Consider the following 27,257-nt stretch of genomic DNA (forward strand, 5'->3'; position numbering starts at 1 on the left):
AGACAGCGCTTTTAATGTTTTTATTGTTATTAAAATATTTGTGCAAAAAATCCATGTACATGTGCAAAAATTCCATGTATATCCTTTGGAAAATTACTAGATACAGCATGCGTAACATGGAAATAGTTACCTTTTTAGATTTGATTAAAAGATGGTCCGCTGAAAACATTGTGCCTAATCTTACTAGAAATATATATTTTTTTTAAAATCAAGGGACTTTAATTGCACCTAAGAAATCATCATGTACAGTTTAAAATTGGACTGTTCTAACACGCTCAAACTATAGATAAGAGTTATCCGTTACTACAAACTGACGAATCTACCGTAAATGTAGAAAAGCTTCGCTTAAAAAATTCAAACGTAAACAAAGCCTAATTAATTATTAATAAAATTTAATGATTTAAATGAATACCTAGAGTCTAGACATTAATTCCAAGATTTTTTTCTCATTTTAAGTTTTTCAACAAGTTAAGGTTGTCGGTTGATGATTAATTAGACTCCAGAGCTTTGTCAAGTCAGCTGTAGAATTATCTGTTTAGGTTATGATGCACTCGTTAAGTTGTAGAAAATCTGCCGCCATTTTTGGTTGGGTTTATAGTGATAAAACATCAAAATGGGTTGGGTTATTCGGGATTCAAATAGATGTGTTGTAGTGTAAATAGGAGTTTAATAATCTGCTGTATCCAGATCTTAGTTGGGATAATCTGGATCTGGTTATTCTTGTTAGGCTAGTTTCTTCTTTGTTTACCTCTGGTGTTTACCTCTTCTTTGCAGGACTTTGCTTTGAGGGTATTGTGCTAGGGCATTTTGCACTTCAGAAGTATGAATGGATTTCATTTTGGCCTTTATATCATCCTTGCTCACAGGCTGAAGATGAGCAATGTCTTTCCTTCTGTGTTGAATGGGGAGGGGGGCTTCTGTCAGTTTAAAACCAGGGTGGTCAGGTAAATGATTGGTCAGACTCAGAAGTAATTGGTTTGTTATCATCCTGCAGTGGTCCTTTGGAGGTAATATTTTAGCTTCTCGGTAGATATGTTGTTGAGAGGCAATACACAGGTTACCTGTAACGACTCTGAAAACTTGATTTTGGGTGGTTTCATGTTTTATCCAGCTGGTGTCGGAAATAATTGGGCTCCAAATAGGGGCAGCATACTCCAAGACGCTACGACATATAAATTTGTAGGTTATTGCCAAGGTTTCCATATCCTGGCCCCATGTTGAACCTCTTAAACATTTCATGAGATTGATTTTAGATTTAACTTAGGTTGTCTGTTGATATGACTGCTTATGGGTGTATGGGGAATCATCACCAAAAAACTTAGCCTAGACATAAGTTTTCCTGATTCTGTTTCTTAATAAAAAGGTCGAACATTTTGAATTATAGAAAAGCTTCTGTACTAATAACATTTAGTGGTAAAAAAAAATCCCCATCAAACCAACTAAAAGTTTACGAAAAAGCATTGACATTATAGAAGATACAATGACAGTACTATCAATGAATATAGAATACGTGGATATTGCGAGTGATTCTTGCATACCCTAAAAATATGTTTTTCCAAGGTGGCCAATATAAAGATAACCCCCTCCGCTGAACAATATCTGAAGACTATAATAGCAAATTAAATTGATAACAAAATTTCCCTGAAACAATATCCATGTATTCTATATCCATTGTATACATAATGTATTAATGTATGTTAATTGTATGTTAATTGGTCAGTACACTGTTTTTTTGTTTTAAATGCCAGCATTGTATGTACACGTGACATATGACCGATAGTGTCAACTTAATAATTTCTACATTTTACATTTCTGTGTCCTTATTTGTATATATTCATATTAGTATTGTCTTATTCATTCTAAAAATTGTTGGAATATTTCTGTGATTATAAGGTGTAAAGTCAATATTTTTAAATAAAAGGCTAACATTTTATTATGCTTATTGCAGATTAGGTTAGGTCAAATAAGAGTTATAATAGCCTAACTTAGAGAGTACCTTGTATGGGAATAGGATAGGCCCAAACAGTGCTAAATTCTACACAAGGTATGTTATTATTTGCTACTCTTCCTATGCTAGATTAGAAATTTTACCACAAAAATTTGTTTCTTATTTTTTGCTGCGAAACAAGTCTCATCTAATGTAGCGTACAGATTTACTTGAAGAGTAGTTATGCACCGGGCACCCCATAATAATAATGTCCTTGTATAAACTCTGTTTAGCCAAATCATGAATATTAGGTGTAATTCTTTGTTTTGCTAATCCTTTCCCCTAAATACAGTGTGTTTTATTTTATGAGAACTTTTTTGAAAGCAAACTTACCCCACTTATAGTTATCAGAATTTTATGATTAATGGCTTATTTTCTTCGTTTTTAATACAATTAATAGAACAACAAAAAAATATTTCAGTTTTTATATAAAAAGTACAGTAAAATCTAAAATTCAAAACTTAGGTGTCAACATCTAAAAATGGTTTTAGCGCATTTTTCTTATGCTCAAATATTCAACCTTTTGCAAGAATGGCTGCTAAACACTTCAAAAGATGAGATAGAGAGCTAAAAATGTATACAGATACCAATAGGGACATGTACTAGAATATATCAAAGTTTGAAGGTCATATCTCAACCAGGGAGGGAGTACTGGTCCCCCAAAGTCGACTACAGAAAATCCAATTTTTTTCTAGCAAAGGGTAGAAGATTTTGGCATAAGAAAAATACGCTACAACCATTTTTAGATGTTTACACCTAAGTTTTGAATTTTAGATTTTACGTTACTTTTTAAATAAAAACTGAAATATTTTTTGGAGTTCTATTAATTGCATTAAAATACGAAGAAAATAAGCCATTAATCATTAAATTCTGATAACTATAAGTGGGGTAAAATTGCTTTCAAAAAAGTTCTCATAAAAAAACACTGTATATACAAAGAAGGAATAGGATTGGTTAGCCTATTTAACCCATCCTAATTTTGTGAAAATTGAATTTAGTATTGTTATGTTTGTGTTGAAATAAACTTGCATGTAGATAACCTCTGTGTTATTGGGCATTGAAACAAAGCTTCTCTTCAAATAAACTGTTCCGCCACTCACGCTCTGCAAGCAAGACTAACACACAATTTCTGTGATATTGCGCTATGAAGATGACTGCACAAATATACATTGTCAAGTATTGATCATCTACTTCTATGAATAATCAAATATAAATAATTGTACCTTAAACGAATCCTGTACCAATTATTGTGGATATCAGGAAATACAAAAAGGTAAAACTAAATGTTAAATCAAGACCCTAAAATAGGAGGAGGGGTGGGTGAAGAATTAATAATCCCCCCCCCCCCCCAAATAAAAAAAAATAATATATTTCTGTTTGTAATATGCACAAAATTAAGACGGGAAAACAACCATGAATAGGGATGGGAAAAAATCCCCCCCCCCCCACCCACCCTCTGGAAAAATCACCAAGTTTTGCATTTCGCCATGGTTTAAAGCCTTTAACGGTTACAAATCAAGTGAGCCTTGTGTGTGTCTGATTGACCATTTAGATTAAAAGATCTGCTAACAAATAATGTTTATTTTTCCTTCAATTATTAACTACTTCTTAATCTAATAGTAAGGCACCCTTATTAGAAATGTATTCTTAATTATTCATGAAGTTAATTCATTGCTGTTATTTATAAATTAACCAAAAGAGAACTAAAACTTTCATGCAAAAATTAATAAGTCTTCCATTATAACAAAGTATTTTCTGAAAATCAATATTCAATTTCTTATTTTAAATTTCATGTTTAATGCTGATTTTAAAAATTTTACTAAATTTTCATCGAAAATCTATGATTGTTTATAGATTTGTATAAAAGGGCATGTCATCCGAATTCTAGAATCATTGACATTTGAACCATGGGTCCACTCACATTATGGCATATAATATTAGGTACATTATACTTTAGATTAGTTTGGAGGTAAAGAACCTTTTAAAGTAATTAATTCTTACTGTTAGTTTGTCAGTACAGATGCTCTTTAACATCAATATATGTATTACATAAAAAAAATGTTGTTAAAAAAGTTAAAAATCAACATGTTTAAAATGGACGTATGGACATTTTGGTAACGATTATAGAGTTGCTACGCTTCCTTAATCGTACCTAACTACTAAAGGAATCATAATGCAAATTTTTTAATCGATAGGACAATTCTAACATGCCTAAATTAACATAAAAGCTATCCGTTACGGACGTACGACCCAAATTATTGAAAAGATTCGCCTTAAAAAATATTTATACACGATTTCTAAAATCTAGTTTAATTTCCATATAGCAAAATAAAACTAAGCATACTGGATTTTATTCAATTTTTCAGTAGATAAACATCACATTGATTCGACTGTTCAAATAATTATAAACTATCAAATACAGAATTTACCACATAAGAATTAGGTGGAAGAATTAAATGTATATTTTCCAATCCCTTAATATGGTTGGTTTAAAGATCAATTATCATCATATATAATTATCAAATGCTTTTCTTAATTCAAAGTGCCAAATTTATTGGAGAAAATTATAACGCTCTTCTCTTTATTTTCATTCTTATTGCTATTCTTTAAAGCTATGAAATGTATATTATGAAATAAGATTTGATAAGATTTTGAATTACCTATCACCTCAAATTTCACCTTTCATGAATAAGAATTTAAAATGTTTTGTAGTTTAAATCTAATTCAGAAGACATTTAACGATTCTTATACTTTAGTTTTACTAAGAATTTAGGAACGTTTATTTTCTTTCTTTACAACTTTTAATAAAACTTCAACAAAATAATATTTTTAGTTTTGTTTGCAATTTTTGAACGGCAAGTTAAAGCAGACAATGGAATAAGCCCGGAAATGAGTAAACACATAGGTAAATATTATTGAACAATGTTTAAACTAGAGTTAAATTGGGGTTTATGGCCGTAAGTTATAGGGTATTTTTATAGGAAAAAAATATTGCTTAATTTAACCCACTTACCATTGACAGAAGCTAATAATTTATAATTTATTTTCTTTTATTGGGTTGGGGAGTTTTGTATAAAAAAAAAATATTTAGCGATTTTAAACAAATTATGCCTTTAAGGCCGGTTTAAGTCCTACTTATTTTTAAAGATTAATGGACCATAATTTAAGGGGTGTGCAAAATTAGTACATTTTTAAAATTCCAATTGCGCGTCTTGTGATTATATTAAAAAAATGTTATGCTTACCGTTAGAATTGTCAAAAACTGTAGTTTCATTTTAGTTAAGCCGTAAGCATGTTATATTATTTGTGCGACGTTAATTTATTGCAATTTATATCGAACAATAAATCGAACTACATATGAAAACTGCTACTTATAACTAAAAAGATTATGAATTGTATTATGTTTTTTTTAAAAAGAATATGCATTTTTTAGATGAATTGCTAGATCCAATAAACATAAAGGTAAATACTAAATAGATAAGATTAGTTTCTTGTTTTAAATTTCTAAGTATTGTTTTGGTTGCTTCCTATATAGGACGACTTTCAAAAGCAGTTAGGATTTTGATAAAAAGTATTTTGCTTTCCCACGAAGCAATCATCATGAACTGAAATTATCTGAAATTCTCATTAAAGTAAATTAAAATTACGGGAGTAATATTTATTTTTGTCCTACCTTACCCTTGCTGAGGAAAAACTAATCACCCCCCCCCCCCCCCCCATTATTTTTAATTGATTTTGAAGTAAGGGGGTTTTTAAGAATATTTATTTAAGGTGTTATTGGTGGATTCGTCATGGACCAAACACGAAGTTCAAAGCGTTTGTATTGGACATGGCTGCTTAATTAATGATGGTAATATTTATATTTTCCTAAGTTTCATCATGATAATAACGAAGCAGCTTACAGTGCCTAATAAAAAATGACGTCATACATACAATACAAATGACCAATGATAGGTCAGTATACATTTTACCATTGGTCAATAACAATGTATACTTGCCTATTATTGGTCATTTGTATTGTATGGCATTATTTTTTACTAGGCACTATAAGCTGCTTTGATAATAACGGTTATGGTCAGAAAGAGGTGTGGGAATCTGCAATTACAGCTTCACCCTTAAACAAAAATCCAGACAACCAGAGCGGTGTAATATTGTCGTCAGGGGGTGTAGGTTGCCAGGGTGTAAGATTTGGGGTTAACCCCTTTCCTAAGTAACCAACTCATTACATTTTGGAATTTTGGCAAAGAACCCTCTATATCCTCCTTCTGCAGCCTTCTGGATGTAAAATATTATGTAAAACTTTATATATTTAGGTAATTATTATGAGCCACCAATAGAGTTTAAATATATCAATATTTTTACAAGGTACTACTTAGTACTAAAGCTACTCACTGATTTATAATATAGGCCTGTTCGTTAGAATCTTTTTTGTGTGGAGAATTCCGAAACTAATACCCATCTAATTCTACAGTCTACACTATAATTTTCTTCACGTCCGTCGTTTATACGTTGTAATATAAGTGGGTAATATATTATTTTTAATTCGTGGTGACTTTTAAAAGCAAAGCTTTTTCATAATTAGGGTCGGTCCGTCCGTACGTCCAGAACTGTTTTTTTATTAAAAGTTACTTTAGGCATATAAGAATTGTCCTATCGATTTTAACCTTTTAATGTTTGTTTGTCCTTCGCTTTTATGCATGTTTTCATCCTTGTTTTTGTATTGAATGAGAAATATTTGTTCTCTATGTGAGTTCCATATGTGTTCAAATAATCAAAATATCTTGTTTTCATAGGAATGAAGCTGATTTAGAAAATGTAAAAAACTTTTGTGGACATACAAATGTTTGTAACTTTATTCTGTTTGTTGATGGATTTAGGTTATTTTTATTTTTATTTTGATAAATAAGCGTAAAGATTTTCCATGTAATTTTTTATTTAATGTTATAAAATTATCTATAATTTTGAAATTAAACAATTGACTCGTTTAAAATTTAAATCATCAAAAAATATTTTACTTATTAATGCTGCGATATAAAACAATTATTGTTAAATTTACTTTTCAGGGAAGTGATAATAAAAGCAGATATTCCAGTAATAGTTGTGCATATAACTAAAAATGGAGTAAGTTTTCTTTCTTTCTTAAAATTACTTTTCTATTCCTGAACGGTTTTGAATATGATTTTTAAATAATGAAATTGAGGACGGTATATTTATTTCTTATTAGCATAGCTCCTCTTTAACTGAGGTATTCCGAACGCCCAATTTCTAAATTTTGACAACAATTTTTTGTTTGCATTGAATATGATTATTTTTTGCTGCACTGCTTATAATACACAATTATCCATGTTCATTTCGCGCATTTGCTTAAATTACCCAGTGTTAAGCTTATATCCCCCCCCCCCTCCCTCCCTTAATTTGAAATAATTATAAAACAAAGGAAGGGGGATAGTTTATTTTTTTATTACTTTAGGTCAGGCTAGGCTAAGAAACTACAGGTAGAGGCCCAACAGGGCTAAGGCCTCCCGCATTGAAAAAATAACCATTTTTAAAAGCGAAGCTTTTCTATAATTAGGGTCGGTCCGTACGTCCGTGACGGATAGCTTTTTTCCGTTAATTTAGGCACAATAGAATTTTCCTATAGATTTCAAATTTTGCATGGTGATCCCTGTAGTAGTTAGGCATAATTTGGAAAGCGTAGCAACTCTATAATTGTCACCAGAATGTTCGTACGTCCATTTTCAACATGTTGATTTTTCTTCACTTTTTTAACAACAAATTTTTATATGATCTAATTATCTGATTGATATGATTTTTGGTATACTGATTCCTGGGACAATAAAGTACAATATTGAAAGCGAATCAACTCTATAATCAAATCCTAAAAATGTAAGTATGTCCTTAATAATTATCCTGCATCAAGCAATTTTTCAACAAATTTACTTACAATTTTGCTTCGACTCTTATACATTTATATTCTGTTTATTTAGATCTGATACTTTTGTCCTACCGTTTTAGAGCTTCGCTTTTATGGATGTTGACATCCTTGTTATCAAAATGATTTGGGAGAAGGTTTATTTTGAGGAAATCCATCTTTTATTTTAGTATACTGTGGATATACACTGCTCAGGGGAAATAAAATTAGAAAATGTTATTTATAACTTCAAGAATGGCATAACAAGAAAATCTGCTAAAGACATTGCAAGGCAAGTTTATTTAGTATGAAGTTGGAAGCAGCTTATAGTGCCTAATAAACAATGACGTCATACAATACAAATGACCAATTATAGGCCAGTATATATTTTACCATTGGCCAATTACAATGTTTAATTGTCTATCAATGGTAATTTGTATTGTTTGACGTCATTTTTTATTAAGCACTCTAAGCTGCTTTATGAAGTTGTCCTATAAATATTAGGGAAGCTTTTGAGATCTTTAGTTACATTCACAAATCTTTTAAAAATTGATGGACTCGAACTTACTTAAAAATGGTGGGAATTCTTTCTATCGCAAACAGCGATACCAGTTTATATCTTCATTTAGATCTTTATCAAGAAAGCTTTTAGGTATTTCTTGGTATGATTTAGTCAACTTTGCAAATGGAAGGGTGTGGGGGGGGGGGGTTAACTCACAAATAGAAAGAGCAAGCTAGAATATAAGATTAGCAAAAAAAATAATAGTTTTTTTAACTTTACAGGAGAATGTGTTTCAAAAGTCAGGTACATTATTTGTTAAAATTTTTTTTTAAATGCCCTTATGCAGAGATCCATATAACAAACTAACACATACTTAGAAGAAAGAAAACATGAAAATCATCCTAACGGCAAAATTTGTAAATATTGCCTTTTGAAGTTTTGTGTAAATTATATTGTTTAATCTCGCATTTATCTACTTTTTCGTCTTACTGTAGTCATAAAACAGCTTTTTTACTGAAATAGAAAATATTATTTTTAATTTAGAAGAAATTCAGGGTAGCTTTTAATAACGTGCATCCGTTTGTCAACAGAAACTCTGTAACAGGAGAAATGGTAAAATCAATTTTTTTATTTAATTTCAATTAAAAAATTATTTATTTAAATCTTGAAATCAAGAAAAATTAAATGCTTAGAATATTTAGTAAAAATATAATAATAAAAAGTTGTTTTCTTTCATGATATGATATTAGGGCGGGCGAGAACCCCAAATCCTGCATGAGTTTGCTCGTCTGGAGGGTCAGGTCATTGAATGGATCGATGCTCAGTTTACTTGGGGCTCTCTGGACCAAAATACAGGTAACCATTTTCAAACACTTTCATGGCTAAAAGTTTATTCTACCCCCATAGAAGTAGGAGGGCAGGGCTGAATTTTCTTTTCGAGTCTTAGGACATTCTTTACTTCTTAAAAAGATACTTTCCTAATTAAATATGACATTCAGTAAACTTTTTAAAGATAAAGGAAGCCTGAAGAAAATGCTCATTTATTTCTTCTTAAAGTCTGTCACTCGCAGAACTTTTTATTTTTAATATTTTATTGTTTAAAGCTAAATAATAAAAAAGTTTTTTTATTGAGCTTTAAATTATCTCCTTTTGTACATGAGAGACAGGCCTTCATTATAAGACAACCTAATATTCGCTGCAGGCTTCCTTTAATATTTTCTCCAGGTTTGTGGAATGGAGTAGTTGGAAAGGTGTTATACGGGGAGGCAGACGCTGGTATAACAAATATTGATATCACATATCAAAGGTTAACAAATAATAATGTTAGTACCACCTGTTGTTTTCAAACTTTGTATGATGATTCCTGTTTCATATGTTACATAGAAATCATAGCAACTTTGCAATGTTTTCCAGAAAGTCCGCATGTAATTTAATTTAAACATGTTTTCATTAATGACATTATTTTCATTTTTGGAATAATGACTCCAAGAACTAATATAAACTTTATTTGTATAGACTATGTTAAATATTAGATGCTTTATATTATTCAATGTTCATTTGTCCGTCTAATTTGTGGATCTTCGCTTTTATGTAGCTCTTACATGTTATTTTTATAGCAACTATTAGCAATTAATTTTAGATTCCAAGCCATAGATTATGCAGGCCCCGCAGGATTTAATGATGGTGTTATAATGTCTAAGAAACCAGGTCCTAGTTCTCCAGCTCTTAACTTTGTAAAGGTAAGATTTTTGGTACCCAAGGTTTTATAATCACGTACTCTCAATCACTAGATTCAAGTTTTGGGGAACTCTATTAATATTGATTGGTTTGTTCAAACTTGTAGTGTACAGTCCAAACTTTTTAACATTCAATTTTAACCCTCAGAAGGGGTGATTTTTCCATCATGATTAGAGATGTAAATCAATTCATTGTCCATTGTCTTATTCCTGATAGATAACATAAAATTGTTTTGTAGGTTTTTAGTGTGAATATTTGGATTGGTATATTTGCTACCATATTCATTGCTTACATCGTGGCTATTGTTCTTTCAAAAGTAAGTGAAATAAATTTGATAAATTATAGAGGTCAATTTTATGACATTTCCTGATTTTTTTAAGCTTAGCTCTTACTTCTTTCGTGGAAGAAAAAAAGCAAACTTGGAATTAGCAAGGAATGTTTTTAAGAGTTTTTAATTTCATTGACAAATACTTATGAACGCCCCCGTGGTTAATAGTAGCGAAGCTACTCTATAATTTACCTTTTCTTTGGCTCCGTCCATTCGTAATCGTATGTAACACAATGTTGGGAAAGTGCCATGTCTGCTAGTTAAGATAGACTTCTTATTTGTTTGCAAAGATTCCCCTTTCACCAAAGAACATCCAGTATACTATTCATTTGGTCTGTCAGTCATGCTACATAAGGAATGTGTAATGATTTCATTAGAGCTAATCACAAACGGTTTATTAGGGACCCTTTAAAAATAAGGGTATCTTAAGCTTTACTTTAGTTTGGGGGAGATAGGCTACCCTTAAATTTAGTAATGTCAAGCTTAAGTAAAGATTTTGATAGGCATACTTTAGCCTTACATAAACCTCTCATAAACAAGTGTACATAAGCCTGTACTAAACCTTCCTTATTACATCAACTTGCAATAAAAAATAGGAATATTTTAAAATCTTTCTTAACTTATCCTTTATGTATTTGTTTATGTAAAATAACGTGGATTTAAAAAAAAGTATTTCATAAATAAATTACAGTTCTCTTTGCATTATTTGTAAGAATAGAATTTTAGAAATGAACTCTTTGTATGATTAAAAGTTCATAAAGGCAAAGAGAAAAAAGTAAAAGAGGGGAATCAAGGGAATTTAAGAATGGACAAAATCAGTAGGCCTGGCCATTTTTGCTGTGCTAAACCATATTGTTGTTGCACCTCTTTCCAAACTAAAAGAATTTAAAGAAGATTAATTAACTTTTGTTATAAAATTTTGATATTAAATTGTTAAAAAAAGATTTTAAACCTTTTTCTACTAATATCGTGGATTTAAAAGATTTTTATTAGCAAAGTTACTATATAATATGAATTTATGTCTGTCCATCTGAAACATTTAGGGGAAATTTAATATTTGAGAAAGTCATTTTGGTTCAATTGCTTTTAATAGAAAAGGTTCTGATTGATTTGAAAACAATTTATTTTATCTTTTATCTTCATTTTAATTTCAACATTAAATGAAAATATGCTTAAAAATGATATTGGAAAAGATGTTGTCTTAACTCTTATTAGTTTTCCTCATGACATTATAAGGCTGCATTACCAATGTATTTTTCCCCTCTCTCTTTTACTTTACTTACTGCTTCTCTTTTCCCCCCAATTGTTTATATCTACCCTTTTCAACCGATTCCCCCCAATAAGTGTACCTTAATTTTGTGTTAACACTCACTAGGCCAATCCTCCCCCCACCTCCCCCCCCCCTTAGTGTTCTTCATTTTGGGTTTAAAAGTTATCATGATTGAGGCTGTACATTTGTATCTTACGTTTTTTTTTCCTTTTTTCCCATTAATCTTAATCTAGTTTTTGCTACTTTAAAGATAGCATTTTATTTCTTTTCTCCCTCAATCTTGTTTTTAATACTTTAAAGATAACATTTGTTTAGCTGATTTATAAAAACTCTTCCTATCTTTTCTGTACAAGATAGGATACCCTAAGAAAAAATAAGGCTTTCCTTATTTTATTTAAATAATAATGAATGAAATTATTTCTTAGCTAGACAATTTGATACATTTTTTTAACAGAACATATTGTAGATTAAATTTAACTTTACTACAACAGAAAAAAATTAACAATCTATTTGCATGAATTTGTCTATTGGATGTACTCTTTGCATTTTTCCTTTCTTATTAGAGAGTTGCTAAACAAGAATGACAACATCAATATAAGCGAAGCTCTAAATTTGTAAACAATTATAATGTAAAATTGATTAAATGCAGGATAATGAAATACACACATTTTTTAGGAATCATTATTTCAAATATAAGATCAAGATGAATAGGATAACTAAATAATTAAAGTTTTTATAAAAAAAGTTTTAAAAATCAGTATGTTTAAAATGAACATGTGGGCATTTGGATAACGATTATAGAGTTGCTAAATCATATCTAACTATTACAGGAAACATTATTTGAAATTGATAGGATAATTCTTATATGCCTAAATTAATAATATGAGCTATCAGATACAGATGGACGGACTTACCCTTATTATAGAAAAGCTTCGCTTTTAAAAAGAGAAGTACAAAGTTGCATTCTCTCAATTAAATTTGTTATGTAATTACATTTATGTTCCCAATCTTATTAGTATTGTTATTTTTAAAATTTTAGATTTTAGGAACCTGCCTTAATTGAATAGATATAGGACATTTAGATACACATTTTCTAATGCAGCCAATAGGAAAACAATGTAGGAATAATTCGGCCATATTATTGGTTAAAAATTGTGCAGATTTTTGTACAAAAGTGAGGACGTCAAAATATGTGGGGAGGGGGGGGGGGGAGGGATGGTTGTTTATCTTTCTAAAAATGCTTTGAAAAAAATTTTTTTTTATTACCCTCACAATAAAATCTTTACCAACATTTGATGAAGGGGTAAATAATTTTTAGTAGTGAAGCTACTCTTTAGATCCAAATGTTTGTCTATCGGTCAGTTTGTCCTTCAAAGACAAAAATGTAGAGAATATGATTATCTCATCTCCTATTCAAGATATACAGCAGTAACTTTTTGTCAACACTCTCATATTAAGAAGTATAATTATCTATTAACCCTTACAGATCAGGGGGGGGGGGTCATATTGACCCCCCCCCCTCTATTTTTTTCAATGTCATTTTTTTGTAGGTAAGATAGAGAGTTGTGACTTCATGACTTTTTAAGTTTAGTAATTATATGTCGGCAAGAGTTGATCTTATAAGGATATCTAGTCTGTGTTGGTCATGGCGTCCGGTCAAAGTCGGTTAGGTGGCACCAAAGAAGGTGTATTTACTTTTATTTTTATAGCTAGCCGGTGCTTTTAGTAAGTAGTAGATGTAAATTTTTCCATAGAATTCAGATATGCAATCGGTTTTTTTGTAGACCTCTTATTTTTAAAGTAATGTAAGTTTTTTTTAAAAACATTAAGTCGATTTTAAGGTACTAAAATGCAACAAAAAAAAGAAAGAAAATGGCCATTATGAACAAAAATGGTAAAATCTTTAATTTGACACCTTACTTTTTAAATTCTGTCAGGTAAATATTGAAAAAATCGATTTTTTTAAACCCACAAGAATAAAAACTTTGAACTTAATTTTATCATTACCCAGGCATAAGAAATAGGCGTTATATATAGTGTTAGAATGAGAAAAATATTACAAATCCATTCTAAGCAAAATTGAAATAAAAAGTTTACACTATAGTATATAAACTACAAGAAAAGGAATTATATAAAAATATTATGTTATATTATACAGGCAACCATCTTATTTCTTATTTTGAGAATAAAAATGGGAAGGGGGTAAAGAGGGGATGAAGAAAGTGTTGCTTGTACAAAATAATATATTAGGCCATTTTTTATTTTTTACTTTTTTTCAATTTTGCTTATAATGGATTCGTAATATTTTTCTGATTCTAAAGGTATATATGAACCCATATTTTTTATACCTGTGTAATGATAAAATTAAGTTCAAAGTTTTTATTCTCGTGGGTTTTAAAAAATCAATTTTTTCAATAATTACCTGACAAAATTCAAAAAGTAAGGTGTCAAATTAAAGATCTTACTATTTTTGTTCATAATGCCCATTTTCTTCCTTTTTTTGTTGCGTTTTGGTACCTTAAGATCAACTTAATTTTAAAAAAACAAACTTAATTATTTTAAAAATTGCATAACTGAATTCTATGAAAAATTTTACATCTACTACTTAATAAAAGCACCGGCTTATATAAAAATGTATAATTACTAAACTTAAAAAGTCATGATGTAATGAAGGCAAGTGACATTGAAAAAACTAGAGGGGGGCGGCTAATTTAGCCCCCCCCCCAATCTGTAAGGGTTAATTTCTTATTGCTCTAAGGGAAACATCCATGGTAATTGGAGTGCTTTTTAGCAGGTTTTTGGCTACAGGACTACTTCCTAGAGTATTTAAAGCTAAAGAATCAGGAAAAAATATATCATCTAAAAATTTTGTTGCCCAAATTATTGAATTTAAACAAATACGTCTAAATAATCAAAAGCATTTCAGAAATTTATATCATCTAAACATTTTGTTGCTGAAATTATCAAAATGAAACTTATACAGTTACAAATAAACAAAAGGGTTTGTCTTACACCTCTATATGTATGACAGAATTTGGTGCCAGATAGACCATCTAGATCTTATATATCTATTCATTGGATGTCAAAGCTCTTCCCACCTCTACCTGCTTTCTTTTGAATTAAGAACCCTTAGGCATCGCTAACTTTAATGTAAGCCTACCTTAAAGTTGTACTAAAAAAGCTTACATAAATTTGAAAGTAACCTTTATCTACCTGCTTTCTTTGCAAAGAAAGGTTTAGGAATCCCTAACTATTTATGTAAAGGTAGCTTAATCCCCTTCCTATTTTCGATGCCCCTACCTTATATGAATCATCCCGTTTGATCCACTTCTCCATCAAAAATCCTAGGGTATCTTATCAAAAAAAGGTACCTTAACTAATTTTAAAAATAATAAGAAATAAAATTCTTTCTTAGGATGACAATTTGATGTTTTTTCAACAAAACTTTGTGTGGATTATTTTTAATTTTACTATAATAGAAAAACAAAAGCCCAGTTCACAAAAGCATTTTAGAGGTCGACCGAATTTTTCAGTAGGTCAACCGATTTTAGTACAACTGAAATAAAACCCAACCTAAACAAATTCCTATTTTTTGCTTCAATTGCTAAGTTTTTATACACAAAAATAATTAGAGATTGTAATAGTGACCCCATATTATAGATTTACAAGCCTAATTACATTGTTCGGCGAAAAAAAAGTTACTCTATACCAAGTCTCATTTTCCCAATATTTTTAAAATCATTTTCTTATCTTTCTATCCCTGATTATAATCGAGCCAAACCATATCAATAGTTGAAGTTTATTAAAAAGTTATTAAAAAGCTGTCTTTTAAAAACTTATAATATTTTTTGTAATTTTATTTTTAAGTAAAAAACAATTAAATCAATTTTTTTTGATTTTTTGAAGAAAAAAAATATATATTCAGCTAGCTACTCATTGGTATGTATTTTTTAATAAAAATCTAGAATTATAAACAAACTAAAACAAGGAATAATCAGCTGATGAGATTTACGTACGAAAATTCTAAATAGCTTAAAGTTAAAATTATACACCTATCCTTATAATAAAGTAACAGGATGTTTTTTTGTCTATCTGTACCAAAGTATATTGCTAACTGCTGAACCTATATGGTTCTCCTTTACAGAGTAAATTTTCATAGGTCCTAGTGAGTTTTTGGGGGAAGGGTAGCACCACAAATAGGAAGTTATTTATTAACTTTTATTTTACAAGTTGTAAAAGGGGATCATGGAAGGAAAACAAAGTAGTGGGTTACGTCGTATTTTTACAGTAGCATTTCTTTCATTTCTAGCCCCTGCGGGGCAATCATTAACATTTTCCTAACTTAACCTAAAATAACTTATCAAAGCTACTGGGAAAATACGACTAAACCCGCTACTTCGTTTTCTTCCTTCGTTTTTTCCATGATCCTAAAGTTTTGTTTTATTTAACTTTTTAATTGCAAAGTTTTTCTTTAACTAGGGTCAGTCTGTGCGACTGTAAAGGAATAGCTCTTGTTGTTAATTTAAGCATATTTAGCTTTGTGTTATAGATTTCAAAATTTGCATGGTGATTCATGTAGAAGTTAGGTACGATTTAAAAGCATAGAATCTCATATATTCTTTATCAGAATGTCCATACGTCCATTTCAAACATATAGAAGATTAACTTCATTAACATCAAATTTTTATTATCCTATTGTTTTTATTTATTTGGAATACTGATTCCTTGGAGACAACAAAGTACAAAGTTAATTATAAGAGAAGCAACTGCATAATAAAGTCCTGAAAATGTAAGTAGGTACTTGAATAGTATGTACATTTATATTCTGTTTTTATAGTTGTAACACTCGACAAGTATTAATGTTCGTTTGTCCTATTGTTTAAGAGCATAGCTTTTATGAATGTTGTTATCCTTGTTATCGTGTAGTTTTTAGAAAAAGAGGTCCACTAGATATCTTTTTCCATTGCATCTATGTCAAATAAGTTTGAACATTATATTAATATTCCGTTTTAAATTTCAGAGGTTAAAAAATGATTTTTAATAAGCCGCTCACTTCTCTCTTTAATTTATAAAAGGTAATATTTTTATAATCCTCGACTGTGGCATAACACGCAGTGCATCAGCTCGTTTTTTGGCAAGGTGATAGGTTCGAATTTCAGCCCCACACTGCGTCATACTTAAGGACGTTAAAAATTGTTCCCATTGCTGCCGTGTCAGGTGTGTGACATAAGTAGTTAGATTAGAGGGGAAGGCCTTGGCCCAAAACAGGTGCAACTCACTACCATGCTTAATTAGTACTTAGAGACATATATGTAGTGACGTGCACAGTGTTGTGCCAGGATGATTGGCAAAGGAGGGGGTAGTGGACTCGTCATTTTCAATTTTTGTTTTAAAAAGAAAAAAAAATTTAGGGGGGTGGGGAGGATAAATTTCTGTTGGGAGGGTGGAGAAATCATTCCTCAAAATAGTTATAAACCTTCCCTGGATCAATTAGGAATCTTAACAGTAAAGGAGAACCATATAAATAGGTTCAATGGTATGTGCTATGGACAAAAAAAGTTTTCTTCTTTATATCCTATCCTCCTATTATATAAGGTGATACGATTTTGTTGTATGAAGCATATAAAGATTTAAGTAACTACTGAACCAATTGGGTTCTATTTTATGTAACCTTCTCATAGGTACTGTTTTAGTTTTTAGGCTATGTTAATTTCCGATTTTACATCCGACCCCCCCCCCCCCTTACAGAACAACTATTTTAGGTTAGGTTAGGTTTTATGCTAGGGAGCCGAGCGCTGCACCCAGAGTTCATAGTTCTGTCGGGGGGGGGGGGGGGGGGGCGTGGGTTTATAAAAAATTTCTAAAAATATTTCTAAGAGGATATTATCACTATTTCTGCCTTTTTGATTACAGAGCCCTTAGATGAGTATTTTATAAAGCAGTAGGATTTCCTTTGCAGTGTAGCTTCCTATAGGTCCAGGGAAGTGCTCTTGAGGCTTCTCTTGGCGTATCCGCAAGTAAAAGGTTGTAATCATTTATGAAAGGTGTAGTTGCTTTTATTTTCCTTAGCTTCTCTTGTAAAAAGTCACAATGTGAAAATGGACAGACAGACAGACATTTCGAATTAAAGAGTAACTTTGCAACTAAAAAGTATTTACTATTTTAGAGGTTGCGTTTAGCCAAGGAGGAAATCAACCCAACGAGATGAAATTCAATGTTATTTGCAGCACACAAGAAAAATCTTCGACGTGTAGTAATAAATATAATAAGAATGTGTGTGTGTGTTTTAGCATTTTTTCCTTAACAAACCAATGAAAATATTTTGATACCGCTTTCTTTTAAAAATTAAATAATCTGGCCTAGCACACATCCCTCTTATAATTAATACTATATATTTCAAAATACTATTTTCTAAAGATTATTAATACCATATTCATGTGATATTTAGAAAAGAAATTTATTTGATTAGTAGAAAACCTACTCTAAATTGAAATGTCCGTCTAAGTGTTTTGATTTTTTTTTTGATAAAATTATTTGTGTCCACTGTCCATAAATGAAAGGACTAGTATCTTTACTTTCTATGTTTTAGCAAGAACTTAAGTTACGGTTGCTCTAAACTTAAAGGCTGTTTAATTGTAGATAAAGACTCATGTAGCTCAATTGCATTATTAAATATGCTTCTGAATTTATTCCAGATGATTCATCAGATTTATTAGCATTTCTAAATCTTAATTTGTTATTCTGTTTGTTTTTTAGCCATCTTTTAATTTTTGTGCGGGATCATGTTTTATTATTAATACATTCTATTTTAATGTAAATCAACTTTCACAAGCTTTATATTTGACAATCTAAATCAACAGCTTGGATTCTGTCATAGAACTATCCTGTATGTTAACTTATTTAATAAGTTTTAATCAACAAAATCACATGTAAGGGGGAGGGGGCAGAAGTGACACTTAATAAAACCAAAACTAAAAGTCGAAGGAACTCCACTAAAAAAGAGTTACAGCTTTGAGATTTGGCATGGCAGTTGCTTTTATGGTACAGTATGGAACTGCGGAGAAACTGCCGCTCCCGCTGAAAACCGCCGAAATGTTTTCCTTTTTTAGCCAAATTAGACAATTTTCAATCATCTTCATAAAAAATTCCCTTATTTGCACTTGACACTTGACATGTTTGAAGTATTACTAGTGTCAAGTGAAAAGGCAAAATAAAATTCGGTGGGAAACAGCGGTTTTTGACATGAGCGACAGTTCCTCCACTGTCTCTTCAGAGTTCAATATTGTACCTCTTTAAAGCAACTGCCATACCAAATCTCAGAGCTACATCTCTTCATTTAATTTGGTTTCTTTGACTTCTAGTTATGGTTTTAAAAAGTGTCACTTCCGCCCCCCCCCCCCAAATTGAAGCATTAACATTTAGAAAGAAAAAAAACTGTTTTCAATGTTTCTGTTATAATTATTACGTATTTTACTTAATTGTGATTTTATAATGCAAAGCAAATATATTATAAAATATATTAATCACTTCAATCAATCATTTTTATGTATTAAGAGCATGGTTACTTTATAACTAGAGTTCTGTTATTTACGTAAATGATTACATTAAAAGGTGTGTGTCTATCATTCCGTGAACTATCAAATTTCGACATTTTTCTTGCGTGTTTGCTGTGTACATATGTGTTCTAACTAGACTTTTTAAACAGTAGAAGAACGCTGAAATTTTGCATGTAGTTGCTCTTATTAGTGTAATAAACAGATTAATCCCTGCACATGTTTCAAAATTATTGGCGAGAAATAGCAACAAAAGGCACTAGATTACTGTATTCGATGGCAGCGCCAGCAGCGGTCCCGCCGCCTTATCTTTTTAGTTCCACATTGTACCTAATTAAGCGCAATTACCATGCATATTACATAATTTAAGTGTTTTAATCCTTTCTTAAAGTCTCATGACTCTAATCTTGCTGGCAAAACAGCCTTTTCAACTTTGTTAATGAATTGGTAATTAACTTATTAATCAGATTTTTAACCCTTAACAGTCAGGCCCCTTGATCGGTTGGGGGGGGGGGGGGGCTATTATCTAAGTCAAAGTCAATTTTCACTGTCTTCACCCTTTGTTTTTAGGTCCTTTTTTACTTCAAAATTTCTAACGGCTGTAATTTTCTTATTTTTGAAGCTAAAAGTACAATTTTCTTTGCAGAAAATGTTTATTTATATGCAAATTTTATATTAGAAATATCAAAATATAAATTTCAGCGGCTGCAGCTGTACTTGGCAGCTGCCGGACGCCGTAGTCGGCGAGAAAACGGCGGCGGATCTTTATGAAATTTTAATACCTTATGGAGACATGTGGGAAAAGCTTAAGTTCAAAATTTGAAGTCTCTAAGTCAAAAATTGCGGCCACAGCAGCCTCATAAAGATTTCTGAAGACCTGGAGGATCAGGACCTGCAGGATCATACCTGGAACCTATAATAGACTTAAACACCTGTATTTCGTATGAGGATGTACTTCTAGAGGATATTTTAGTATTTTGGTAAGATAAAATGCCTTGTTTAAGTCAAAGAAATATTTTTGCGCTTTTCCTGGATGACCCTGCCAGGTTTGCTGGCATCCTGTGCCCACCAGGATGAAGATATCAAAAATATTCCAACTCTCAGTTATGTGTCATACCCAATACTTAAAAAGTCACGCAGTTTGGGCTCTTTATCTTTCACAAACATAAAATGAGATAGAAAAAACTGGAGCCGACCGTTGAGCAAAGCTTTTCTATAATTAGGATCGGTCCGTAAAGGATAGCGTTTTTGGTCAATTTAAACAGGTTATAATTGTCCTATTGATTTCAAACTTTTAATGCTGATTCCTGTAACAGTTACTTAGAAACCGCAGCAACACTATAAGCATTACCAGAAAGTCCATACTTCCACTTAAAATAAGCTGATCTTTTAATTTTGGACTATAAAAATTTTGTATTTTAAAATTATAATATTCATCTGAATTTTGGTATACTGATTCCTATTACAACATAGTACAATATTATAAGCAAAGTATTATAGTCAAGTCATATAAAGCTGTTTTGAAGCAAATTTACTTACAATTTTGTTTAGACTTTAATGCATTAAAATTCTGCTTATTCAGTTCTGACACTCTGCAAGTGTTAAGTTCGTTCGTCTTTCCATTTCAGTGCTTCGCTTTTATGGATGTTATCATCCTTGTTGTATTAATGATTATACAGTTGAAGCTTTATAATGTAAGCATTTCCATAGAGAAAGCATAATCAATACACAAGATTACATCAGGCATGTTCAAATGTTATAAATTTCAAACTTGGCACGATGATTCCTGTAATAAAGGCTTGTGAAGATGATTTCTGTAATAGGCATTAGGGGACTATGCACGTAAGAGAGCAAGTGATGCTAAGCACCTTCCAGCAGTGATTCTAAATATTTTTTTTGTGAATATACTGGGGTTATGTTTGATATAGTTATACCAATAAAGTTTCTCCATGGTTTTCTAACAATAAAACTTTGAAATGTTAAGAATTTTTTGATGAAATTTAATAAAATGTTTTGTTGAGTTTAAAGGTTTAAATGAAATAAAACACCAAAACATAAATTACGAATTACACTAATAAAACTATGTACAATACTACAAGTTACCATCCCTTTTTATAAATTAACATTTATAAAAACTTTACTTTTCTGTCACATCAAACATTTGATGATATATAGCCAAAAAATGCCTTACATTAAAAGTTTGTTTCACACAAAACCATGGTAAAACTTTTTTTTAAAAATTATATGACGATATTAAACCTAACCCTAGTATATTTATCAAAAAACATTTAGAATCACTTCCTCTCGTTCGTGCATACTCCATTTAGCGTGTATAGCAACTGTACATTTTTAAGTTATTCTCATATTAACCTTGATTTTTTAACCATCAAAACATATTACCTAGGCACTTTGTAATATTATATTCAATATCAGCTGCGCTCTAGCATCTAGGGGATTGTATATCCTGAAAAGAAGGGGGTTGGGTGGGTGTAATTTACCCTCCATCTTATTTTTTTCCAATCAAAAAAATAAAATAAGATAATTAATATTTAGTGTTTAATCTAATATACACTTAAGGGGGGTGGGGGTTAAATTCGATCCCCCCTTGTTTTAATTTAATTTCAAAAAAAAAGTTTTTAAAATCTAAACGCATGAGGAAGTGGTACCCTCATCAAAAATAGCTAAAAACCTTACGCGATCAAAGAGAAGCTACACTGTAAAGAAGTGTCGTACCGGTCCAGCAATTAGAGATCCATAGCAACAGATAAACACAGAGAGATCCTGTTACTTTTCAATAAAGATTAAAAGTATGACATTTTCAAACTTTACTACACCTTATGGGTAGTTCCACAAAATGATTTAAACAAAAAGTTAAAACTTCTCTTAATTTTAAAAAAATTCGTGGAAACCCTTTCAATTAATACCAGTTAATCACATTTATAATGTTTTAACTCAAAAACCTTCAACATTATTAAACACAAAGCTTTTCTATAATTAGGGCCATTCCGTCCGTTACGGTTAGCTATTTTCATTTATTTATGCAGGTTAGAATTGTCCTCTCGATTTCAAACTTTGAATGATGATTCCTGTAGTAGTTAGGTACGATTTAGAAAGCGTAGCAACTCTAAAATCGTTGCCATAATGTCCTTAGGCCCATTTTAGACATGTTGATTATTAACTTTTTTAACAACTTTTCCAAAGGTCTAGTTTGTATGGTAACAAGTACGATACCACCAACAAGAAGCAAAGCAAAAAATACAATATAATTCCAGAGCGAGGTGACAATGGGCTGTTTATTTCACTATTCCCTAAAGTTTTATAATGAAGTGTTCTTATTCGTTAACTTAACAACTTTGGGAACTTTTAGTTGATTTTAATTGCTTGGTTTATTAAGTTGAGTGTTCAAACGTAACAACCACTAATTTTAATCTTAAGAAGGGGTAATTTTTTATGTTATCATTGGGGTTGTACATAAATTTATCGGCTATTGTCTTATCCCTTCAAGATCCCTGACAAAAATCTATTAGAATATCAAGAAAATTAAAAAAAATAATCTGTTATAATAATCTTCGTTAATGTTTAATACGTACATATGGAATTAAAGAGCAGCTCCACACATTAAACCATTGAACTAAACAAATATATGAAATATCTTATTTTATTTTATTACAAATCATTTATAATTTCGAAATTAATAATAATATATATTATGCTACTGATCTTTAAATGTTTTTTTTGTTTACAAGTTTTTAAGCAGAGTGAGTTAGAGCAACGTCAAATACGGTTGAAAGATTGTCCATTCAGAGATTCGTTTCAAATAGCTTTTGTTGGATTCTCTCCCTTTACCCAGCAACGAGGGGGTCAGCTGGGTGTCCTTTGCAACATCATTGTTTCCTAAAAAAAACAACACAATACTTAATCAAAGAGGGTAATGCATAATTTACTTTTTCTGTTGTTTATGGAGGAAATAATTTCTTATTTGAAACTACATAGTTAAGATACACATGTCCAATAAGTTATTAAGTATTAGCGGCTATGCTTATAAAAGCCTTAAAGAAAGAAAGAGACTTTTCTCCAACAATTAAAAACAAACTTTACGACCTTTCCAAATAAACCAAAATATAATTCATCTCGTTCGTGAATTGTCCTTTTTTTGTAAGTCTTTAAGAAATAAAACATGCATTTAAACATTTCTTCATATTAACTAAAACCTCTTTCTGCCCTAAAAAACTTAAACTGTATAGATACTGTAATACTACGACCTAAAACAATAGAGTTGGAGTTTTATGATTGAAGGAGAAGCTGTGTATATTTACCTTTATATAGGATGTAGTGTGCAGAGAAATTTTAACTTCTTTTATTTAATTGTTGATGAAAGGTGTTGCATAAAAGTGCTTAAAGGTCCATCAGCTTGCCATTGCCCTAAAATTTTAAAAAATCATAATTAACAATCCTTATTATAACAGGATATCTATCTGTCTGTGTGTAATGAAGAATCTAGCTAAAGGCTATATCAATATGGTTCTCCTAAGGCTATATCAATATGGTTCTCCTTTATATTCTGAACAGGTCTAGGTTAGGTTTTAATATATTTTTAAGGAACAGTACAACCACTTTCTCCCAACCCCCCCGAAAATTATTTTCTTCTTATAAAAATAAAAATAACTTTTTCCCGTCAAAATTTAAGCATAAGAAAATAATTTGAAATCGCCAAATAAAGTAATTGAATCTCCAATGAATAATGTATAACATTCTTTTGGTATGATTAAGTGAACGACATAAAATTCAATAAAAATAAGATGTACAATGTACATTAATTACACTATTATCCTCTTTATAATAAAGTAACAGGATGTTTGTCTGTATGTTTGTACCGAAGGATCTTACTATCCGCTGAACCGATCGGGTTCTCCTTAACAGGGTAGCTTCTCATAGGTCCCGGAAAGGTTTATAAATATTTTAAGGGAGGGTACCACCACCCCCCAAGAGAAATAATAATAAAGCGAAATTTTTATTTTAAGTAAAGAGACTCCTACGTAACATTGCGAGGTATCGTATAAAGAGACTATTACGCTACATATCGTAGAAACTTGAACGCAACAAAAAAACAAACATTTAAAGTGCCACTAGAGTCTAGAAGCGATAGTTAAAGATCTCAAACAATTGCTTCTCCAAATTAGTTTTACTTATCAGGGAAGCTGTATAAAGGGGGGGCGTAATGACATTTAAACTTAAACAGTAAGCAAAATGGTCTAAATATTGAGCTAGATTCTTCAAACTTGGTACATAAGCCTAGTCCTATAGGTACTACATCTAAATGAAAAAAAAATTTAAATTTCTTCTTTTAAGGTTAGGTAAGAAAACCCTGCGGAAATGAGATTTTTAGGCCTGTTTTGGTGTAATTTGATGTAAAAACTTACTTTTAATTTTTTTCTTAAGTTTTTTCCTTGAATACTGTATGTCTATTCATAAGAACATTATTTAAGATGATTCAGCAAGTTTTGGACCAAAATTCAAAAAACCTTTTTTATATATATGACACACAAACTTTAAAAAAAATACACTTTACTCCTGCTTGCCACCCACCTAGCCATCTGTGGTTGGTCTCCGACTTGCTGAATCATCTTAGATAATGTCCTTGTGTATAGACACAGTGTATTCAAGAAAAAAAAATCAAGAAAAAACAATTAAAGGTAAGTTTCTACATCAAAATAGACCAAAAAAAGGCCTAAAAACCCCATTTTCGCCCATTTCCGCAGGGTTTTTCTTACCTAACCTAACCTAAAGATGAAAAAAATTTGATTTTTTTGCCATTTAGATGTAGTATCTATAGGGCTAGGCTTATGTACCAAGTTTGAAGAATCTAGCTCAATATTTAGAACATTTTGCTCACTGTTAAAGTTAAATGTCATTACGCCCCCCCCCCCTTTCTTGGAGTAGTTAAGCTATTTTTAACCTCGCCTGGGGCTAGAGTTTAGAGGTGGTGAAGTAACTAGTCCTATTGTATTTATTAGAAATATTTTTGTCTGAAGCTTTATGTCTTGGGTAGGTTTTAGACTATTATTCTCGTCAAGAGGCTAGGGTTAAAGCAGATACAGATATTTTAAATCCCTTTTGATAAATATTATCATTGTACTAAAATTCATTTTTACACCCGCAACAGTAGCTTAACATGTAACGCATCCGCTCATAATCGGTGAGGTGAAAGGTACGAATCTCGGCTTAACACCACTTTATAACTAAAGACGTTAAAAATGGTTTCTACTACAGCTATATCAGTTGCGCGATATTAATATTAGTTAGAGTAGGGGAAATGCCTTGGCCCAAAACAGGCGCAACTCATTACCATGCACATCTAGGACTTTTAGACAAAGGTCGTGGAATCAAAGTTCTGCTTGTCTATTGGATGTTACCCCAAGAAGGTCAAAATCCCTTGATGGGTTGTAAAAGGGGAAGCCAGAGGGGGGAGGGGGTAGAACTTAAACTTTTGCGTTTTTTTTTATTTCTAACCTAAACCTAATATATTCAACAAATAAAAGCTAAGGTCTACTTAACCTTGTTCTTTTGTCGCCTTTAAATTTTTAAAATTTCTCAATAGCGTTGGCTTTAGAAAGTAATTTTAAATTGTTATTTTTATTGTACATTACAAAAAAAAGTAAAACCTGATTTGCATTTTGTTAGTAGATACATCGTTTTAATCAATCTGCCGTCACTTTTATCTCATCTTCAGTAAATATGCAGCTCATCTTTAGTTAATATCTGAAAGATGCAAACTTTAAAGTACGTAACATTGAAACGAAACAGGGATATATTACCTAAAGATTTTGCCGCATCCATTAAACCATAATTGTGAAGAAAGTTGTGTGTGGCACATTTCAGGCCTTATTTTAAACAATTAATTTACCCAAGCAATAAAAACATTAACGTTAAGTAAGCTAAGACATTTCCCCTTTCTACAATTTATGTATTTATTTATACAGGAAGCAAATGATATTGTCTTTAACGTTTATAATTAGTAATTATTATCCCAATATGTGTCACATTATTTTATGAGCTTATGCTTGCGCAAAAATATACACACACAAAAAAAACGCAACGTAAACTTTACATCCCCAACTAACCCCTACTCCCCACCTCGCTTATTTTTGATAACTTTTAGCAAACGTTGATATTGTAATATCTGAACAAAATCACAAATAAAATAATTATAATATAATGCATTAAAATAGTATAAGTAACATTTTAACATTTTTATTTAAATTCGAAAAAGATATTTGTTATTGTGTCCGCCATTTTTATTAGGTTGGTTAGACTAATCTAATTATCAGCTGGAACTTATCCTAAAAAATTTATAGACGTTTCTTCAACATTGGAAAATTTTTAAAATAAATATAACACCAAAAATATTCAATTTTCATTTCAATAATTTGTTATATTAAAAGTACTTTAAGATTGCAGGTATCATTTTTTAATTTTCAAGAAAAATCAAATATTATTGAAATTATTTTTTTTTTGGATCATGAGGACATCAGTCTAAATTTTGTAAAGTCTGACCTCCAGCTGTTTTTCTCAGGGAGAAAGGAACATTAAATAATTTATTTTTAAAGTAAATATTCAAAAGTACGACTGAAAAAAGGTTGACCTCAAAAAAGGTTGACTGAAAATTTCTATCGGTCGACTGTTTAGCTTTTGTGAACTGGGCTAAACTATAAGGATAGATCATATAGAACTAAAAGCTACTCTTTGTAATAAACATATAAAATTTGTTAACATGTGGCTCTTTGTAGATTTTAATTTTAACATCTATATAGATGTTCATACATTTTAACAAAAAAGTATCATAGGTTCAACACTTGCCTATTAATATTTGATTATATGTCATGTGTTTTACCTATATTTTACATGGTGCCTTTACCAAGCTAAGAAATCACTCTCTACAAAACGTTTTTTTTAACCTTTCTTTATAAAT

The 27,257-nt window shown here is 30.7% G+C and overlaps 1 protein-coding gene and 2 long non-coding RNA genes across 3 annotated transcripts in view; 2 read left to right on the forward strand and 1 right to left on the reverse strand.

The window, feature by feature from the left end:
* The first annotated feature begins 3,854 nt into the window (after positions 1-3,854).
* LOC145320093 (glutamate receptor ionotropic, kainate 2-like) overlaps positions 3,855-27,257 on the forward strand; it is a 34,949-nt gene continuing 11,546 nt past the window's right edge. The window contains exons 1-14 of the mRNA XM_080162534.1: positions 3,855-3,928; positions 4,821-4,892; positions 5,421-5,449; positions 5,759-5,837; positions 6,301-6,352; positions 6,781-6,864; positions 7,051-7,108; positions 8,090-8,190; positions 8,682-8,703; positions 8,944-9,012; positions 9,150-9,255; positions 9,625-9,706; positions 10,040-10,139; positions 10,376-10,453. Of these exons, the coding sequence (XP_080018660.1) occupies positions 3,895-3,928; positions 4,821-4,892; positions 5,421-5,449; positions 5,759-5,837; positions 6,301-6,352; positions 6,781-6,864; positions 7,051-7,108; positions 8,090-8,190; positions 8,682-8,703; positions 8,944-9,012; positions 9,150-9,255; positions 9,625-9,706; positions 10,040-10,139; positions 10,376-10,453 (966 nt within the window). The 5' untranslated portion in view covers positions 3,855-3,894. The remainder of the gene's footprint in view (positions 3,929-4,820; positions 4,893-5,420; positions 5,450-5,758; positions 5,838-6,300; positions 6,353-6,780; positions 6,865-7,050; positions 7,109-8,089; positions 8,191-8,681; positions 8,704-8,943; positions 9,013-9,149; positions 9,256-9,624; positions 9,707-10,039; positions 10,140-10,375; positions 10,454-27,257) is intronic.
* Positions 16,754-18,228, forward strand: LOC145319223 (uncharacterized). Its single transcript, XR_013879753.1, has 2 exons — positions 16,754-16,810; positions 17,902-18,228. It is a non-coding gene; the product is annotated as an uncharacterized LOC145319223 (long non-coding RNA).
* On the reverse strand, positions 22,671-26,049 carry LOC145320301 (uncharacterized). Its single transcript, XR_013880153.1, has 3 exons — positions 25,951-26,049; positions 23,605-23,710; positions 22,671-23,182 (listed from the first exon to the last, which is right to left on the reverse strand). It is a non-coding gene; the product is annotated as an uncharacterized LOC145320301 (long non-coding RNA).

This window comes from Acartia tonsa, chromosome 5 (assembly GCF_053477335.1).
Source record: "Acartia tonsa isolate MP-2025a chromosome 5, ASM5347733v1, whole genome shotgun sequence".
Lineage (NCBI taxonomy): Eukaryota > Metazoa > Arthropoda > Copepoda > Calanoida > Acartiidae > Acartia > Acartia tonsa.